This window comes from Phalacrocorax aristotelis, chromosome 10 (genome assembly GCF_949628215.1).
Source record: "Phalacrocorax aristotelis chromosome 10, bGulAri2.1, whole genome shotgun sequence".
Lineage (NCBI taxonomy): Eukaryota > Metazoa > Chordata > Aves > Suliformes > Phalacrocoracidae > Phalacrocorax > Phalacrocorax aristotelis.
This window is the reverse complement of record NC_134285.1, coordinates 21,015,707-21,033,386: the sequence shown is the minus strand read 5'-3', so window position 1 is coordinate 21,033,386 and position 17,680 is coordinate 21,015,707. Positions and strand designations below refer to the sequence as shown.

The 17,680-nt window shown below is 37.4% G+C and overlaps 1 protein-coding gene across 3 annotated transcripts in view; it reads left to right on the top strand.

Moving 5' to 3' along the window:
• Positions 1-15,634, top strand: part of TTBK2 (tau tubulin kinase 2) — a 99,406-nt gene extending 83,772 nt beyond the window's left edge. For 2 of the 3 annotated variants that reach the window (XM_075105684.1, XM_075105683.1), the window contains 2 exons: positions 11,212-12,482; positions 13,480-15,634. In XM_075105684.1, the coding sequence (XP_074961785.1) occupies positions 11,212-12,482; positions 13,480-13,948 (1,740 nt within the window). In that variant the 3' untranslated portion in view covers positions 13,949-15,634. Of the gene's footprint in view, positions 1-11,211; positions 12,503-13,479 lie in introns of all 3 variants that reach the window. The other variant, XM_075105685.1, reaches the window with a different exon arrangement.
• The last annotated feature ends 2,046 nt before the right edge of the window (positions 15,635-17,680 follow it).

The window sequence follows — 17,680 nt, the reverse complement described above, 5'->3', positions numbered from 1 at the left end:
ATCTACCTTAATTTTTAAGCATCTCACTGGAATTCAGGGACCTATGGAAGAATAAGGTAAGACTTCTTGACATGTTCAAGGGGTATTTAGAAAAAGAATGCTTATCCCTTATAATTGTCATTTGATCTTGGATGTTTAGGTTTATGAGCCAGGAGTGCACGTAAATGTTGTAAATTTTGCCATTTTTTATGAACTAATTTTGGCAGGTTTCGCTAGTCTGCAATAGCAAGAGATGCATGTTTACATTGGTTTTCACATTTAACAATCCCTTTTATAACCACAGATGAACAAACAAAACCCCAAAGATGCTCCTCTCTTGTTACAGTGTTCTTTTAAAATTGTTTTTAATTTCTCAGTGACATTAACTTGAAGTTGTCATGTGCATTAGGACTGCTTTAGAACTCAGCTAGTTAAAACTCTGGTTAAGCATTGTAGCTGTCCGTTAAAAATGTCAGGAATGGATATATTTATTCAAATATTCAAAAATTATTCAGAATTTCAGTGTCAAGACATGATACATTATCAAATAGATGTGTCTTGGAAGGAGAAGAGGGAAAAGCTTTTATCTGTTCAGTGAGTCTGCTTTTTATTTTTTTTTACTCCTTCCATGGTTAAAATTGGCTGTAGCAAAAGGGTTCTAATTTCAGGGTTTACAGAATTCTTATGTCTCCCTGTTCCCTATCCTCATGGAAACTACATTGAGTCAGCATGAAGTTTAAGTTAGGTTTTTCCTAGGGAAAATGTGCAGAAGTTGTACCATCTCATTCATGACAGGGTAACTGTTAATAACTTAATTTTTCAATACATTTTAGCTTGAAGTTGCTGTGTTCTTACAGCTTTCACTTATCATCAGTGAAAGTAAATGATAATGCTTATGAACAGATTCAAAGGCAAGCTCAGACTCAGAATTCTTACTGTTTTTAGTTGTTACTGTTAGGTTCTTGAAAGGCAATCAACATATGATCACTGCTACAGTGTCATTATTTTCTTCATTAGTACGTTTCTCTGGAGTATATACATTTTTCATACAAAAACACATAGGATGGGGAATATCAGGAAGCATTATTTTAGAAGGAAAAAAGAGGATGTCTGGAAGACACACATAAGCTCATAGGTTACTCCCAGTTCTTTAAACAACTGGATTTTATATTGATAATGATGTTTCCTGAACAATTTTCACTTTCAGACTCTTACTAATGCAGTAAGAAGTTTTATTTTTTGTTTTTATTCAAGTGGCAGAGGCAATTGCTTGATACATAGAAATCTAAATGCTGCCCGTAAGGCTTAGTAGGGTCTTTTGCCTGAAGGAGAGAAATTCTTCAGGCATGCTTTTTTCACATCTGCCTCTGTGAATTACAGAAGAATTAAAAATTACAGCATGTTAGGTTAGCTGTGCTTTCAGTGGAAACATTCCAAGTTGTAAATTAAGGAATTCACAGTTGAGGACAAGCAGTCAGTATGAACCTCTTAATTTTTTGTCAAATAATGTGTTGTCTATAGAGAACACATCCATTTTTAGTGTCAGAACCCTCTTGGCCATTCCCTTTCTGCAGGTTTCTTTATCAGAACCAACAAAAAAGTCATAGTAAAGGTCAAGACAATAACTTAGTCTTGGTCCATGTACACTGATTGTGTAGGAAAAAGCCGTATAAAAAGTTATTGTTTTTAATGGTCATGTTTTCTGGAATCCATGGTACTGTTAAGATTCCCAAAATTCATAGTGACATAGTTCATCTATTGTCTGTCTTTGAAGTGGTCGATTTTTTTTTTTTAAATGCCAGTCTTATCCCAAACATACAAGATTTAGTACATTTTTCTAGCATCATAATTTCATTAACATGGAATAAGTAAAGATGTTTCAGGAAAGCTAAATGGTCTGTGGGATTTCCCAAGGAGATCTGATCAACTCTGGTGTCAGCAATTGTTTCCATGATGACAATTCCCACAGTAATCTTGAAATAAATAGGTGGTTACAATTCAGAGCATAATGCCCAAGGACTAATGATTATTACTCAGGTAATTAAGGTATAATTGATCTAATTAGTCTAATAAATACTGTGTGTATATATAATTGTAGATATTATCTACAATATCATCCATAACATAATCTTTAATTAAGATATGTTTCTCTTCAAGCCTTTTGTCTGCTATCATTAAAATTGCATATGATTCTAGTCCAACTAGAATTACAGGGAAAAAAAATTCTTTGTTTGGAGTTTGTGAATTTATCAGCATTTTCTCCTAGTTAGATAGATCTGTCACGTAGAAGAAAAAGAAAACTTTGTAAAATAGGGAAACCACTAAAATTAGGACAAGCACTACGTGGAGATCTAGTATTTCTAAGCTATCACTATGTAATTTTTGAAAACTGGTTCAGTTTCAAATTATTATTAGCATTTCTAGTATTTGACTATTCTACACTGTTGCTCTACATGAACCACAGGTAGATGTGTTTACTTATTACCTACCTAGAAATGTTGAGCCACTCTGCTTTCAGTCAGCTTCTAAACACAGAACATGATACACATAAAAAGCTCCAAAATTGGCTAAAGTGACACTACCTTATTGATATGTCCAATCTTGATAACACCAGGCTAGCACCCAAAACAGAATTAGAATAAACTGCAAGTGTCCTTATAAGTATTTTTAAGGAGCTTAAGCACCTTACTGGCAACGTGTTATACTGTGGATCACTTGAGTGCTTGGGTCGAATCAGCTGTGTTGCAACTACTTCATGGAGCTGCGCTTTACATTTCTCATCACTCCTGCTCAGAGGCAAAACTACATAACACAACAGGCTGCCAAAAGGTTTAGGTATTTTGTTTTTAAAAGATAAACTGTATTCTAATCTCATCTGAGCGTCTGCAGACTTTGCAACTATGAAAGCTTGTGTGCAGAGGAGAGAATATGTAAAAAACATTGTAAGAAAAGAGAAAGATGCTTAGTATAAATAAGACTCCTATCTCTAGGTCTGTCTTCTCTAAAGGATATCTATTAAGCATGCTGGTAAGCAAACTGAAAGCAGCTAGTTCTTTACGTAAATTACAACTACTCTTGGTAGCACACTGTGGGCATGAGAAAAGCCATAATGCTTTCAGACAGATCCTGATAATTCTGAGGAGAGATTTTGAGAAAATTTTAATCTGGATTTCAAGTTTGAAAAGGAAATTGTGTGTATACAGTAATTTTAATCCTGCTGAAATTAGAATTTGTCTTAAAATTATACTTGCATCGTTTCATCACTTCTGGTATGTTTGATTCATCCATGGAGGTTTTAGTGTTCACAGATTCTCTCCCTTGCAAGCATCACACAACTATGGGTAACATGTGCAAATATAGTGCCAATCTTATAATTGGATAGAATGGGATTTAATTTATTACAACATACAAATGGATGGATTCACTGTCTGACTGGAGGATCAGAAGTCAGAAAGACTCAATTTTATTTTTTTTTAATGTGCTGTTGGAGCTTTTTTTAGTGTTACTGTTTGAATATGAAAGAAACTTTTAATTTTACAAAAATTACAAAATATAGTGCATATAGCAAAACTGAAGCATAAGTGTAGCACAGCAGTAACCTAGAATTAGACAGCGGCTCAAAGGAATGAGATACAAACAGAAAAAAATTACATATTTGAAATCTGTACATGGGTTTTAAGACAGATCTTATGTGTGAATTACTTGACACTTCATGATGACCCTTTATTGAAATTGGAATTGATATCTCAGAGAGGAATATTCAGAATTAATCTAAATAGTAACAGCCAGGCCCCACTGCTATTATGCACAAAAGCAGTTCTTATGTGATTGAGAGTCTCTGTGTGTGTCTTTTTTCATTACAAAGAAAGGCTATTTATTTGGATTGAACTTGCGTTTAGAATAGAGCATTTCAAATGAATTTTTCAAAGGCGAGACTATGTTTTAAAAAAAAGTACTGGGCCTTAATAACAAGGTATGATGTGGCTTTGAAAATGAGAGTTCAGGGGTTTCCTGAGCAAGTATTAGCCTGTGTTTTTATTGCTTTTGAAAATTATGGGTTATTTTCCCTGTAGGTACAGATATTAATGTGGAGCTTAGCTTCAAAAAGATCATTCAAAAGTAGTGAAAATAATTGTTTCTAAAGTGAGAAAAATATATACTAATATATTTCTCACAGCTAGCTGCTGAAACAAAGCGAGGTTTGGTTAAAGATGCTTACATCATTATTAGCTATGATAATAATAGCTGTGAATATATTTAACTGCATTTTATATACCAAAAGTGGTTGCACCATTAATTAAAAAAATAAAGTCTCTTCGTACTTAATGTGTCCTCTGTTAGAGGAGGAGCCTTCTAATTTGTAGTGTTTTATTTTGCTTCTTAGCTGACTACCTAAGTATACTTGAGCAGCAGAGTCCCTAAGTATGCTTGAACATAACCTCTCATGCAGAACTAATTAACCTCCTGTTGAAGATTGTTAGATGTTTTATAAAATCTAGATTTAGAAATGCTGAATATATTGTGCTACTTAGAGTGTGATATGAACTCACTGGCTTTATTACTAAAAACCACAATCCTCATTGAATCAGTAGTTTCTAACTTTCCAGAGGAAAGTCTCCAAGTGGGCAAGCTTGTGGCAATACAAATTAATGTCTAGGTTTTTTTGTGACTTAAGAAAATAACCATGGTAAGGTAGGTATTCAGTTTCTGTAAAGAGGAAGATAATAGCATGGGATGGGAAGGGCTTCAGCTGCCATTTTTTCCACATCTCTGAACTGTGTAATTAAGGCAAATTCATGCTTTCTTTGTTAGAAAAAGACTGCCTCTGTGGAACTCAAGAAAAATATTGCAATACTGACCCATTTTTAATAGGAGTATATAACAGGGGTATTGCGTGAGTGTTATGAAGTAATAGTCTGTAAGTGCCGCTGCTTCCCAGTTCTCCAACAATGTTAGTAAATTCAAGAATATTCTTCAATTGGTTTATGCGTTATATAGAAGTTTCAAATTAAATGAGTACTTGTTTTAGTCACGTTACCAAACTAATTAGCCACTTATTACAATGACAGTCATTCTCTAAAAGCAATTAAAGATACTGCTTTTCAAGCACTCAATATTTTCCCTGTTTGAGGATGTGGGTTTATGTTAGGACAAAAACATCATCTTTTACCTGGTAAGTGATGTAGGAATAAATGAAAAGGGAAGATATTTAAAGAATACTGAAATTAAGCCATAATAAGTCTGAAAGAAAGACTGTACACACAGATCTATATGTTCTTTATCCTCAAGATACCTTTCACATTAGAGAATATGAAAACACAGTTGTCTTGTACATTCCCAGCTCTGCACCTGTATTCCATCATCTTCCCATTTCTTGCAACCTCCATATAGATCGATGCAAAAATTAGCATTATAGAAAAGCAGAAAGAATATATCTGAAGAGCTGCGGAGAGCAACATGGTCTTCTTTTCAGATAGATATAAGTAAGCCTTCATATGTTACTTCTCTTTAGTTTAGGATTAGGACCCATCATGTGTGAATTTTTAACAGACGGTAGTGTCCTGGGGACCACCAGCTCCTACAAATGCCTGCAGTGCTTGTAGTACCAGATATATGGGACTATTGAAAGGGGTTCAGTATCAAAACTTATAATCATCTGTGGTCTTATGTTCCATAACACCATGAACTACAGCCATACTTTTCTCCTGTTTATCCCCATATTAGTCTATCTCTAGAAATAGCCAATGTGGTGTAGTAAATCTATAATTAATTATGTTTAACGTCTTCCTTACTGTGAATTTAATCTGGGAAGGGAATGTAAGGGATACAAAGGATTAGATTCTAAAAAGTCAGTAGGAATGATAGTAGTAGGTAGGGAGGATTTTGAAAAGTAGGAGGGCTGTTCTGAACAGTAAGCTAGGTGAGTTGTCTACAGAGATGTAAACCTAGCAGTGGTGTATTCATTTGAGGAAACCACTAGCAGTAAGTTACAGGACATAGCCTTTACGTTTTCATACAAACTGCAGTTCAGATTTCTATGCAGAGGCATATAGTTGTGCAAGGAAATGGAAATTAAGTGACATAAGTAAAGGAAAAGTCATGAAGTAAGAGGAAGCTGGTGAACTGGAAAGATTCAAGGAGGTTGTTTTATTTTGTAAAAGTTGCGGACTTATACTAACACCGGTCGTATTCCTGGTAAGCAACAGAGCTAATGATAGATGAGAAACAAAAGGAGGGAAAAGGGAAAAGATACATGAGGTTCTGTGCATAGATGCACAGAATTTACTGAGGTAAGAAAGAAGTTCTGAAGAGTAACCTGGTTAGGAAAAGTGTCTTCAGAATGCCAAGAAATATGATAATGGCTTATTAATGTGACAAGTTACAAATAATGACAGGATTAGCTAAACAACAGATCTGTACACCATGATTTTAAGAGGCCTCAAGTCCTGACAGCATTTGACATGCTTGCAGAAGTAGCAGACAGCATGAGTGGAGGGAGGAAGGTATTGATGAGAGGTCAGACGTTTACGTGCTGGTATTGTACAGTAATCCATATTTACACCTTTAGATCTTTCAGACTTAGCAACTTTGCAGACCAAAACTCAATATTTCACTCCTCTGCAGTTTGCTCTATACATTCACAGAGGATTTCATCCAAGCATATCGCTTGCTATTGCAGCCTGTCAAAGGTTTAAAGGGAGGAAAGTTTGTTAGATGTCATAAGGGATGTCCAAGAGATATTTATGTTGTTGATGTTGTTTTGTTCTTTTTCCTTCTCAACATCCCACTCTCACCATCTTGTAAATTCCTTAAAGAAAATGCAGTCTAGATTCTTGTCTCGGTCAAGTGCTAATTTGAGAAATCAGGAAGGAATTAAGAAATTATTTAGGGAAGGCCAAAGGATTCAAGACTGTGGTGGTAATAACTTCATTCAAATATTTTGGAGTGAAAGGAGAACCTCAAATTCATTGTTCCCTATATTGTCTCAGCCATTTTCAGTGATCTGCTGTATCACATAACTTCTGATAAAGTATGGGAATTGCGATAATTCGGTAGATAGTGTTCTAAACCGATTATCATAGTGAGCTGGGAGGCAGCATTTTAAATTCTATTCACCACATTTTTCTTAGATTAATTGCCCACATCGCATTGTAATCTTTGTTCCTCAGGTTCAGTGTTTTTAGCCATAGAAATCTCATAGGATAGTATTTTAATTAGTAGAAGAAATGAAAGTATGAGGATTATTTATCATTATGATGGGTATTTTTAATTTTACATATTAGGGCATGTATTAATTGTTTTATAACTAGATATGTATTGAACAACCTTGAGACTTCCGTCTCCCTGAACTGGACTAAATGATATCTTAAACTGGTGTATTTTGCATGTCTCAGGATCAGCTCTCCTCAGCCCTGATGACAAGGGGGGTTGGAATTTGGTGAACTTTAAGGTCCCTTCCAATCCAAACCATTCTATGATTTGACAGGGTTCAGTTCTATTTTCTCATACACATTCCCAGATTTTTTAGAAATTGGCCTTGTTCTTTTGTTTCTCTTTTAAAGCTGCACCTGAAGTTATAGCAACCCTTGCATGAAAGGCACTTCTACATGATTACCCATTTAAATTTATTGCACATATAGGTGAAATTTCAAGCCCAATGGAGACATAATTTAATTCTTGTGCTTTGAGAAGACTAATAAGTTTATTGAGCATCTGAGAAAACAAACTTCTGTTTGTTAGTGAACACAAATCAGTAAATGTAGGATGTGTTCAAAAAGCCATTTCTGTAACTGTGAACTGCTCAGTAGTACTGAGGCTTTGACGTTACCTAGTCATCCAGTATCCTTTTCTTTCATCCATCTGTTTTTCTTTCACAAATAGCTCCTGCCTGTTCAATTGTAGGTTGTTCAACAAGCTTACTCTTCTATTTCTTGGGTGTAAGGGTTAAATCTGGATTGGCCAAGATAGGCCTGAAAGACTAGGAAAGTCTCTCTCCAGGTGTGGCAAAGGATATGAGATCTGTTGAAAAATGTAAATAGATTTCAGATCAGAGCTGGTTTCACCTAAAAAAGAATTTACATATGAGAAAGAGGTCACAAGAAAAAGAGAGTTTTCATGTAGAGATTTTGGAGCAAAGGAGGATTTAACTGCAATTGCGGTCCTTCTGGAAATGTACCAGGAAGACAGATATCCCCCTAAAAGCAAATAACTAAGGTTGTCTTACCTCTGAAAACTGAGAGGGCACCAGAACCATTCTATCTAAGGGAAGCCATCCTTGTTCAGATATTCAGATTTTTTCTTTTTGTTCTGGGTTATTTGAATTGACAACCAGACTAGCTCATCAAGTGAGAAGTTTGGAAAAGGAAATATTTTACCGGATTTCCTTCTAGGAGACTCTGCACCCCTGGAGAGCAAGGTATTGAAACAAGCTGGAGGCAGAGCTGAGTGGACAGCACATGCCCATGTGATCTCTCCAAAATCTGAACCTGCTATTCCAAGGACAATATTGCATTAAAATTTCCTGAACCCACTTTTACCTAGCTTGTAGTTGAGAATTTCTAAGATATCTGATGATTTTTATGTGACAGGCCAAAATAGATCCTCTGTCATATGAAAGCAAGTCCTTCAGTGTATGATACCTGGAGATGTGTCTCCTCAGAGCAACTTCCTAGTGGTGTTTGGAAATCTATGGAATAGCTGCCCTCTTTCATAGACCGGTTTTCTTAATTTTTTCCCTCCAGTTTTATCCCTTTTCCTTTGTGTGCAAAGTTCTTGCTAAACTATTTTTTTTTAAGATTTAGGCACTAATTGACCTAATCGTGTAAAGGTGCTTTTAAAAAATATTCTACTTCCTCTGTTCTTTCTGTAGCTGAACTGATGTATTGGATTCTTTCACAAAAAAGCTTTTGAAGTAAGAAAGACTTCTCAAACTCGAAAGGGAAGTAGTGTTTCTTCCAGATGAAAGAACCCAGGCTGAGAGTAAGAGGAGATGAGGAGGACTGTTTGCCAAAACTAAGTAACTTCAGTTTGTTTCTCAATGAACCATTTTAATTCAGCAAACATGGAGGGACTGTATTGGCCCAAACTTGAAAACAAAGTATCAGGGAGACAAAAAGTAGCCTCTTGCTGCAGGTCTCGGTGCTTGGCTTGGTTTGGTTTAGTGTTGTGTCCCCCCACTCCCTTTCAATGAACCTCAGCTTGGGCAACACGCTACAGGCAGCTTAGGTCTACTTGGGAAAACAAAGTTCAATTATCTTACATTTCTGCCCTTCCCACCCCTGGTGAAAAATACCACTTTCTGTAGCCTAACAGTTAATCCTACTTATAAAACTAAGAAAATATTTTTCTCCAAATTTTATTCCAAATTTCTCAAAAACTTTGATTCCACATGTTTAGGTTAAGGTCCAAAAACTGCAATAGGTAAATTCGAGGGGTTCAGAATACATTTTGTAGTATAGAAATAATTTCTTTAACATAAATAATTGTCCTCTTTAATTCAGCTTTATGCCTGTGATTTGTGTTTCATGTTCTGTTCTAGTGAACTGTTTATAATATCAGTTGAATGTTTGTGTTTCATGGAGGTAAATGTGCACCATAATGATGGAAATAATACAGGACTATGAAGAAGATTAAAAAAAAAAAAAAGAAATCAAGAACGTCAATGAAGCTATTACACTCAGATTTCCTTTGAGAGCGTATCTCCTTCACTGTCCATTCCCATTTCTTATTTTGGAGAGTTGTTCTGTATTTGTAAAGTTTGAGTACACAGTATAAATTGTTGTGGTTCCTGACAGATGAACTTGGTTTCTACCACCCAGTAGTACAAAAGCCCATTAAACCTAGCAGGATGTCTAACCTCTGCACCAAGGTCAAGTGAAATCTGTCTTGTAACATAGCAGAATACTGGCAACACTGGAAACAGGCTACCACTAGTTTTCTCTACCATCAGTGCATCAAGAAAGATTTTATGTCCAAACCCAGACTCTAGTCTTCCACTTTGTGCTGAGTATTACAAACTCAAACTATGTCAGATTCACGAGGCCGAAGAATACAAGGGAAAAAGGAGCTGACCTCTCTGTCCATGTAGAGGAAGATGTAAGGGTAGCCCCTTGATTTTTTGCTGTATCGGATGACTCAATCCAATAGGTATAAACCAGAACCTAGGACTCCTCTTCACATGAGAGTGTGTTCCTCCCTTGGTCATAGAGGTAAAACTCCTCTCACTTTTGTGTGTGCTCTCTCACCCTCTGACCTCATGACTCTTGCATTTCTGCCTGTGGAGTGGCCTGACTTCAATGGGAAGGGTGAGAAGTGACTCCATTCTGCTTTTGTCCATACTTGATGGGAACTGGGGAAAGTGGGCTTATGTCCCTCAGGTGGGGAGAGACATGAATGCAGGTTTGCCATTTCCTGGACGTGTGCTTTAACAATTAAGCTATGTACTAGAGGCAGCACTCATCATAATCAGCTGTTTTTCAAACGGACTCTGACTCGAAACTGTACATTTGTTTTAGGAGTGCTTTAAGCGTACCTATTGGACTAGACCCATTAGGGGATTTAGATGTGTGAATATTTAGTTTGTGACTTTCTTAATGACCTTAGGTGAGGAGATGTCCTAACCAGGTTGCTTAGTTAAAATGAGGCATAAGCTTCTATGGGGAAGGCAGTAGCTAAAATTTGGGTGCTCAGGAGAGTTTTTCTGGACAAAAATATAGGCATTATCAGTATGGATGCATTTAATTAGGTAAATAAAGTTTTTTTATTAATTGTTCTGCTACCAAAGTATCTAAATTCTGCCTAAATTGAAATTTAAGTCCATTCCTGAATCTGGACCTCACAGTGTTCTTTGTCTTCTGTACTTGTCTAAAAATATTGTTGTGTACTTGTTAAATATTTTATGTTTATATACAACTTATTCTAAGAGTATTCAAACTAATGTAAAATAAATAAAAACCCTACCTGTTAGGCTGGATCTCATTTCCAGGAGGGTTCCTTGGTAACTGCAACATTTTCCACTGAGATGTTTGTCTTTACCTGTTACACCTTTCTGTCTTGGGATGATGGTGTATTTTTTTTCTCATTATCTAGATGTAAATTATAAAGTTAGGTATTATTTGAACATTGTAATTCATGTACCTTGAAGACACGGAACCAAAAATGCTATTTAAAGAATGTTATCTGTATAACATTCCTGAGATTCTCACCTTTTCCTTCTCTAATTTTCTAATGCAGATAACAATACCCAGACCTTCAGTGGCATCCACACAGTCTGCTTCGGAGAGCTTTCATTATGGCCACCAGCTAGAGAAAAGGGAGCAGGATGCTCAGTCTATGGAACACACCGTGGGACTTTCCACTCCAAAGGAAAGCTTGCCAGGTTTGGTTGTGATGGAAGATGCACTTCCAGCTAGTGCCTGCAGACCAGATTTGGTACTTCATATCAGCCAAGAGGTGCTTGACAGGAAAGAACTTGTCAAAGAATGTGTCAGCGTCCTGGACTGTGGCCGAAAGGACCTACCTGAACAACACTGTGGGGTACAGGAAGAGAAGGAACTTGAAAATATTCCTGTAGAGGAGGCTGAGGAAGAAAGGCTTCCAGGGGTTTCTGAGGATGCCGTTGAAATGCTAAGCAAAGAACAGAATTCTTTGCCAGGAAACTCAAAATCTGCAGAGGAAGATCCTCTAATGAATACTGAAGCTGCTGAAGAATCAAAGCCAAGGCCCATCTGTTTGGTGCCAAATCAAGAGGAGGTTCTGAAGTCGATAGCACTTAAACCATCAGAATTTTCTCCCTCAAGGCTTACCAAACCACATGTTAATACACAGGCAAGCAAAATAGCACCAGTTCAGGAAAATGGTTTTCATTGTAATGAGGAAGAAGTCCATATCCAAGACTTGAAATGCCACCAAGTGGCCCTTACTACTTTCTTGCACCAGGAGGATAAAAAAGAGAAAAATGCTCCCAGAAATGGAGAGTTATTCCACTGCATTTCAGAAAATGAGAATTCTCATCGATCTAAGAAGGACTCAGTTAAATCTCCTTTTGTATTCAGGCAGAGCCGAATCCCAGTTTTAGCACAAGAGATAGACTCAACGTCAGAGTCCTCTTCTCCTGTTTCAGCAAAGGAAAAGCTTCTTCTAAAAAAGGCCCATCAGACAGACTTGGTCAGACTACTTATGGAAAAGAGACAGCTCAAATCTTTCCTTGGTGACCTCTCAAGTGCCTCTGATAAGTCACTGGAGGAAAAAATGGCTGCTACTCCAGTACCATTTTCTGAGGATGATGTCTTATCCTCAGTTTCTAGATTGACACTGGACTCTCATTTCAGCAAGCAGACAGAAGATAGCTCTTTATCTCCAAGCAGCACTCAGTCCAGAAAAAGCAAGATTCCAAGGCCAGTGTCCTGGGCAACCACTGATCAAGTCATCAGTTCAAGTTCAGCTCAGTTCTTTCCTCGGCCACCACCAGGAAAACCGCCTACTAGACCTGGGGTAGAAGCTAGGTAATGCAGAGAAAATAGAAGTAGGTTTTCAGCTTTAAAATGGATTTGAGCTAGACTGCAGTTACTATGCAGTATGTAATGCTGTAGAAGTTCCAACCTTTAACTATTTTTTTTAAAATGTTGGGCTCCAATTCTCTGAGAAATCTTACATTGTTGGAGAATGAATGAGGAGAAGCTGTTACACAAGAATGGCCCTGCTTCACCATTAAACCTGATACCTCAATAGATGTGTATTCAATATTTTGAAACCTGTCAATCTATAACTAAATCTTTACACTGTTTTTTAAAGTGGGGTCACTTCTACGGAACTGTTGATTATTCACAAGCCCAGAGAAATCAATAGGATCTGCCAAGCCAGCCCCTGTGAAAATTAGGCTGTTCTTGTAGATATTTTAAGTATTCGGGTTTGGCGACTCAGGCCATCGGTACTGAGTTAGTTAGCTATGCTCAGATCATGGCTAAGTAAAAACAACTAATTAAAGGAGCGCAGAGTGAATTCTAGAAGCCCCCCCTTTGCCAATTCTGTCTACAGACAACCATGATGTAGTTTCTTCAGCGCCTATATTACCAGGATAAGGACAATTTTGATACAGTAGTGTGAAACCCTCTGAAGAAAGTTGTGGTGTGCCTTGTCATCCCTTAACATTCTGTATAGGAGTGTATTGAGGGTGTGCAGGAATGGACATACCCCTGCGAAAGAGAGGTGAAAAGCACTGTTCTTCAGTGCACTTCTTCCAGCACCGCCAGGAAATTTCAGTTATCCTGTAAACATTTAGGCTGTCTATGTGGGTGAGTTTGTGCAATAAATACTGTGTTGATTTGAACAACACAGAAGCCAAAGCCTACATCCAAAAACCTCTACTTTATAGGAAAGTTCAGCTCCAGAGGTCTGTTCTGCAATATAAGCTCATCCCTAGTTTTCAGTGATACTGTGTTTCTATATGACATCTAGTGAATAGATGGGAACAGAAATAATCTTTCTTCATTTCTTCTTAAGGTTACGCAGATACAGAGTCCTAGGGAGCAGCAGCTCGGACTCAGATCTTATCTCTCGTCTGGCTCAAATCCTACAGAATGGATCTCAAAGACCAAGGAGTTCTACCCAATGTAAGAGTCCAGGATCTCCACATAGTCCAAAAACACCACCCAAAAGCCCTGTCATCCCCCGACGCAGTCCCAGTTCCTCCCCTAGGAGCTCTTCTTTACCCCGTACTGCCAGTTCTTCTCCATCCCGGGCTGGGAGACCCCATCATGATCAGAGGAGTTCATCCCCACATCTTGGGAGGAGTAAATCACCTCCTAGCCATTCAGGCTCCTCATCGTCTAGGAGATCCTGCCAACAGGAGCACTGCTACAACAAACCATGCAAGAATGGTCTGAAAGGATCTGGCAGTTCCTTCCACCATGCCCCAAACACTAAGACTTCCACAGGAAAAAGCAAATCAAGCACTAAGCTTAGCAGATAAGAACTGGGCCTTGACAGATATAAAGCCTCCTCCTAAATCTGATGCATGTTGTGTCTGTGTACTGTGTATTTAAAAAAATAATCAAAAAAAGTATGTTAAAAAAATGGTGTTGAATCTGCGCTTTTTAAAGAAAGTAAGCATCATAAACTATTCATGAGAAAGCATACTGTGTAAATAAGTGGCCAGGCATTGCCTAAGAGCAGGCAGCAAGCAGATCTGCAAGAGGGGAATTAGAAACCAGGATAATAATGACTAGGTAGTCAAAGAGGTGCAATGTATTTAGAAATAAAAATGTCTTTAAGGTGAGTGTTCTAAAAGAATATTTATTTCTATGTTTTTAGTTTACCTAGCTAGAAGATTTGGCCTAATTATTTAAGGCCTTACATACTCGAGTATGTAAGAAAACCTGAAATGGTTATTCCCAAAATGACATCACTACCTGGGAGATAAGTAGTGCTTAAGCACATCTTTGCAGTTTTAAAAAAGCACACAGTTTAGAAGATGATGGCATTTCTACCTTATAAGTCTCTTCCATTTTGAGCTGCACACATCTCTGAGTCACTCAGTGCTCATCTTGTCCCCTATCTACCATGGCACAGATTTTTTACCCAAGGAAGTATCATATACCTTGCACCTTCTTGACACTGACAACATTTCAAAAATTAATATTAACATTTTCCAAGATGTTTTCATAGCTATAGTCTTTAGAAAATTGTTTAGTACTAATTAGGATCCAAGAAGCTAATTCTCTGTTATACATCATACACTTCTTTGCGAGACGTAGTGGGGTTTTCTAAACTGCGTTCAGTAGAATTTGGAAAAGCATTCCTGTCTAGGAAACAAGAGAAAGGAGGAGATGTCTGCACTTCACTGAATGTTGCAGATTTACAATAAATTGCGATGTATGTTAGAAAATAAGTTAGAAAACAGAAGTACCTTTTTCCCCCTAACTCAACTGCAAAAAGACCCCTTGTTATTGCTGGCTTTTGTTTTTCTGTTCGTTATGGATCACTTAAACCACTCTGCAGAGATGATTACCAACCAAGATTTGCTTTTCTGGTCATTTGTTTTATAAAAACATGAAAGATGAAATAGAGGTGAGGAGATCGTCTGCTTCACGAACTTGGTAGGTTGTAGGTGACAGAAATACGCTTACACCCCGTACAAAATCTGGGTAAGAATATTAGTCGTCAAAGCAAAATATACAGAAAGCAATCTAAGATATTTTTTATGTTGGATTCTTGTCATTCTTTTGCCCAAATGGTTTTTTTGGTAGCCAAGCTTTGTTGTCTGTCAGTAAAGTCCCTGGTGTCTAATTCCTCCGCCTTTGGTAGTTACATACTAATCTCTTGTGCTCTACAGGATCTCTGTAAGGAACGTAACGGTACGGCACCCTTTGCTGTATTCAGAAGAGAATAGTGGGTCAGAATAGTAACACACCAGAATGCAAGCCTGAGAAAGATGCAGCCAGCTCTCCCTGATTATTCCTATTGCCGGGATGCTGGATGCGTAAGGAGACTTGTCAATTACTGATCTGCTTGCTGTAGTCATATGCCTCTCCAGCCAGCATCTGTGCTTTTTGATTTAACCTCTGCCAAATGAATACCTTTGGATTAAAAAGGGAATATTTTGTCTCTGAGCTAACACATCCTAATGCTGCATTAAAGCTGCCCTGGAGCTGCACTGAATTTCACTTGCTTTGTCAGACTATGTTGATTTATTTGTTTCTTTTCTTACTATGAATATGTATATTGTTTCCCATACGTAATGTAGCACAGTGTGGAACCTTAATTTCATTCAGGTTTCAAGCACTACAGATGAATGCAATAGGTAGGGTATACCTGCTTTTTCTGAAGAAACTGTACCATTGGAAAGTCCTATTCCTTTGTATTATATTGTATAATAGGTGCTATACCAATAATTGCATGTTCTCATGGTAAATTATATAATATAAATATTTATGTATATACATATATGTATATGCTTATATAAACTCATTCTCATTTTTCATTTGTAATTTATGGACCGCAAATAATATAATTCCCTTTCTGTTAGTTCCTGAATACTTTTGGCATTGCATCGTCTGTTTCCCAAAAAAAATTCCTGGAATGCACAAATTCTAATAGCCTTTATACCTTGGTACAAGATTGACGGACTGCTGATTTCTCAACCAGCCAATGTTTTGTCTTGCAGCTTGCTTTTTTTCTTTATAATTTTGTGTGTGTATCTGCATATGGAACAAGAACAGAGACTCAAAGGTATTTTTTTAATTACAAACAGGGCTTGTGGTTACTCATTTTTATGTCATAATGTGAGTTCTTAATTGTTATGAATGCTCATCATAAAGGAGCAGTGACAGTCAATGAATACCTAACAGACGAATGTGACAACAAATTCCATCTTTTCCTTCCTGTTTTCCTCATGTTTCCTTACAGTACACCATAAAGTGAATTTGGTCCCATTGTGATATTTTTGCCCTGGGCACTGCTGGAATTATTTGTTAAGGTGGTGTGGCAGCCTATGATTATTTTTCCTCCCCTCCCCCTTATTTCTGAAAAGCATTTATTATGGTCTTGTAAGCTTACTCCTACATCATCATGGTCAGTTTTAAGAGGTACCAACTTTATGCATCCTTGCCTGAAATGCTGAAGTTGAGGTGTTTATATTTTCTCTCCAGGGTATCAGGATCCAGAAACAGGTAGTTGCTTTACAGGAGAGAAAGAATATAACACCTAAGGATTTTTTATGCTGTCTTCAAAGTACAGACTTGTCCATTGTTACACATTCCTATGTAAAATAAACCAGTGCTGTAGAAATTCACTTGTACTTGAGCTACTTGCCAATGTAAAAATAGTAAACTATGCCAAAATGGAGAAAGAGATATCAATCATGATGGATGACCCAGGCTTCTTTCAGTGCAGAAAAAGGTAAAAGGACTGTATGTCTGCAGTTGCTTTTTGCTGTGGATTCAATAGGATCTAGTGCGAGAATCATGTAGATACGAATGGAGGAGTGATTGAACTACCTGCTCTTCTGGAGTCTTTTTATTGCTTGACAACCTCCCCCCAAAAGTTTACAGAATTGCTTACTGTAGTCTAATGTAGCAATCAGTTAATGTAGTTAGGTAATGATCAGCTGACCGACTCAGTCATAAATATTAGCTTAATATTTCTAGAGGGCCTGTGTAATCATCAAGAACTCTGCAAGCTTCAATATCTGAATATGCAACTGACTCTGCATAAAAACACCAAGGTACATGTGTGTGGCCCTTGTGCAGAGTGTTAATGAAGGGTTTACGGAGGGTTATCTGCAACCAATTTTCAGGGATGGGGAAGATTTTTCTCCATTGTACAAAACAGTTGCAGTTATTCTGCATAGGGCACAGCAGCTTACATGGGGATTTTGGCTGGGAAACAATATAATTCAAGGAGCTGTTGCTTTGTCCTCTTCAAGCCTCTATTTCTTTGGAGGGCAGTGCAATGGAGCCATGACATGTAGCAGATGCAGGTGCTGCACACACATTTCTTCTCTATGGTGTTTCCTGTGTTGTGGCCAGCACTTCGGAGCATTTTTTTTAGAGAAATTGAGGCACGAAGCCTTTAAATGAAAATAGAACTTGAAAAGACTGAACATTTCACACAGGAGTCTTGTGCTGCAATACTACATGGTATAATGAATCTAAGTTGCAACCTCAATCTATATTAATATTAATAAACTTCATTATTAATGACA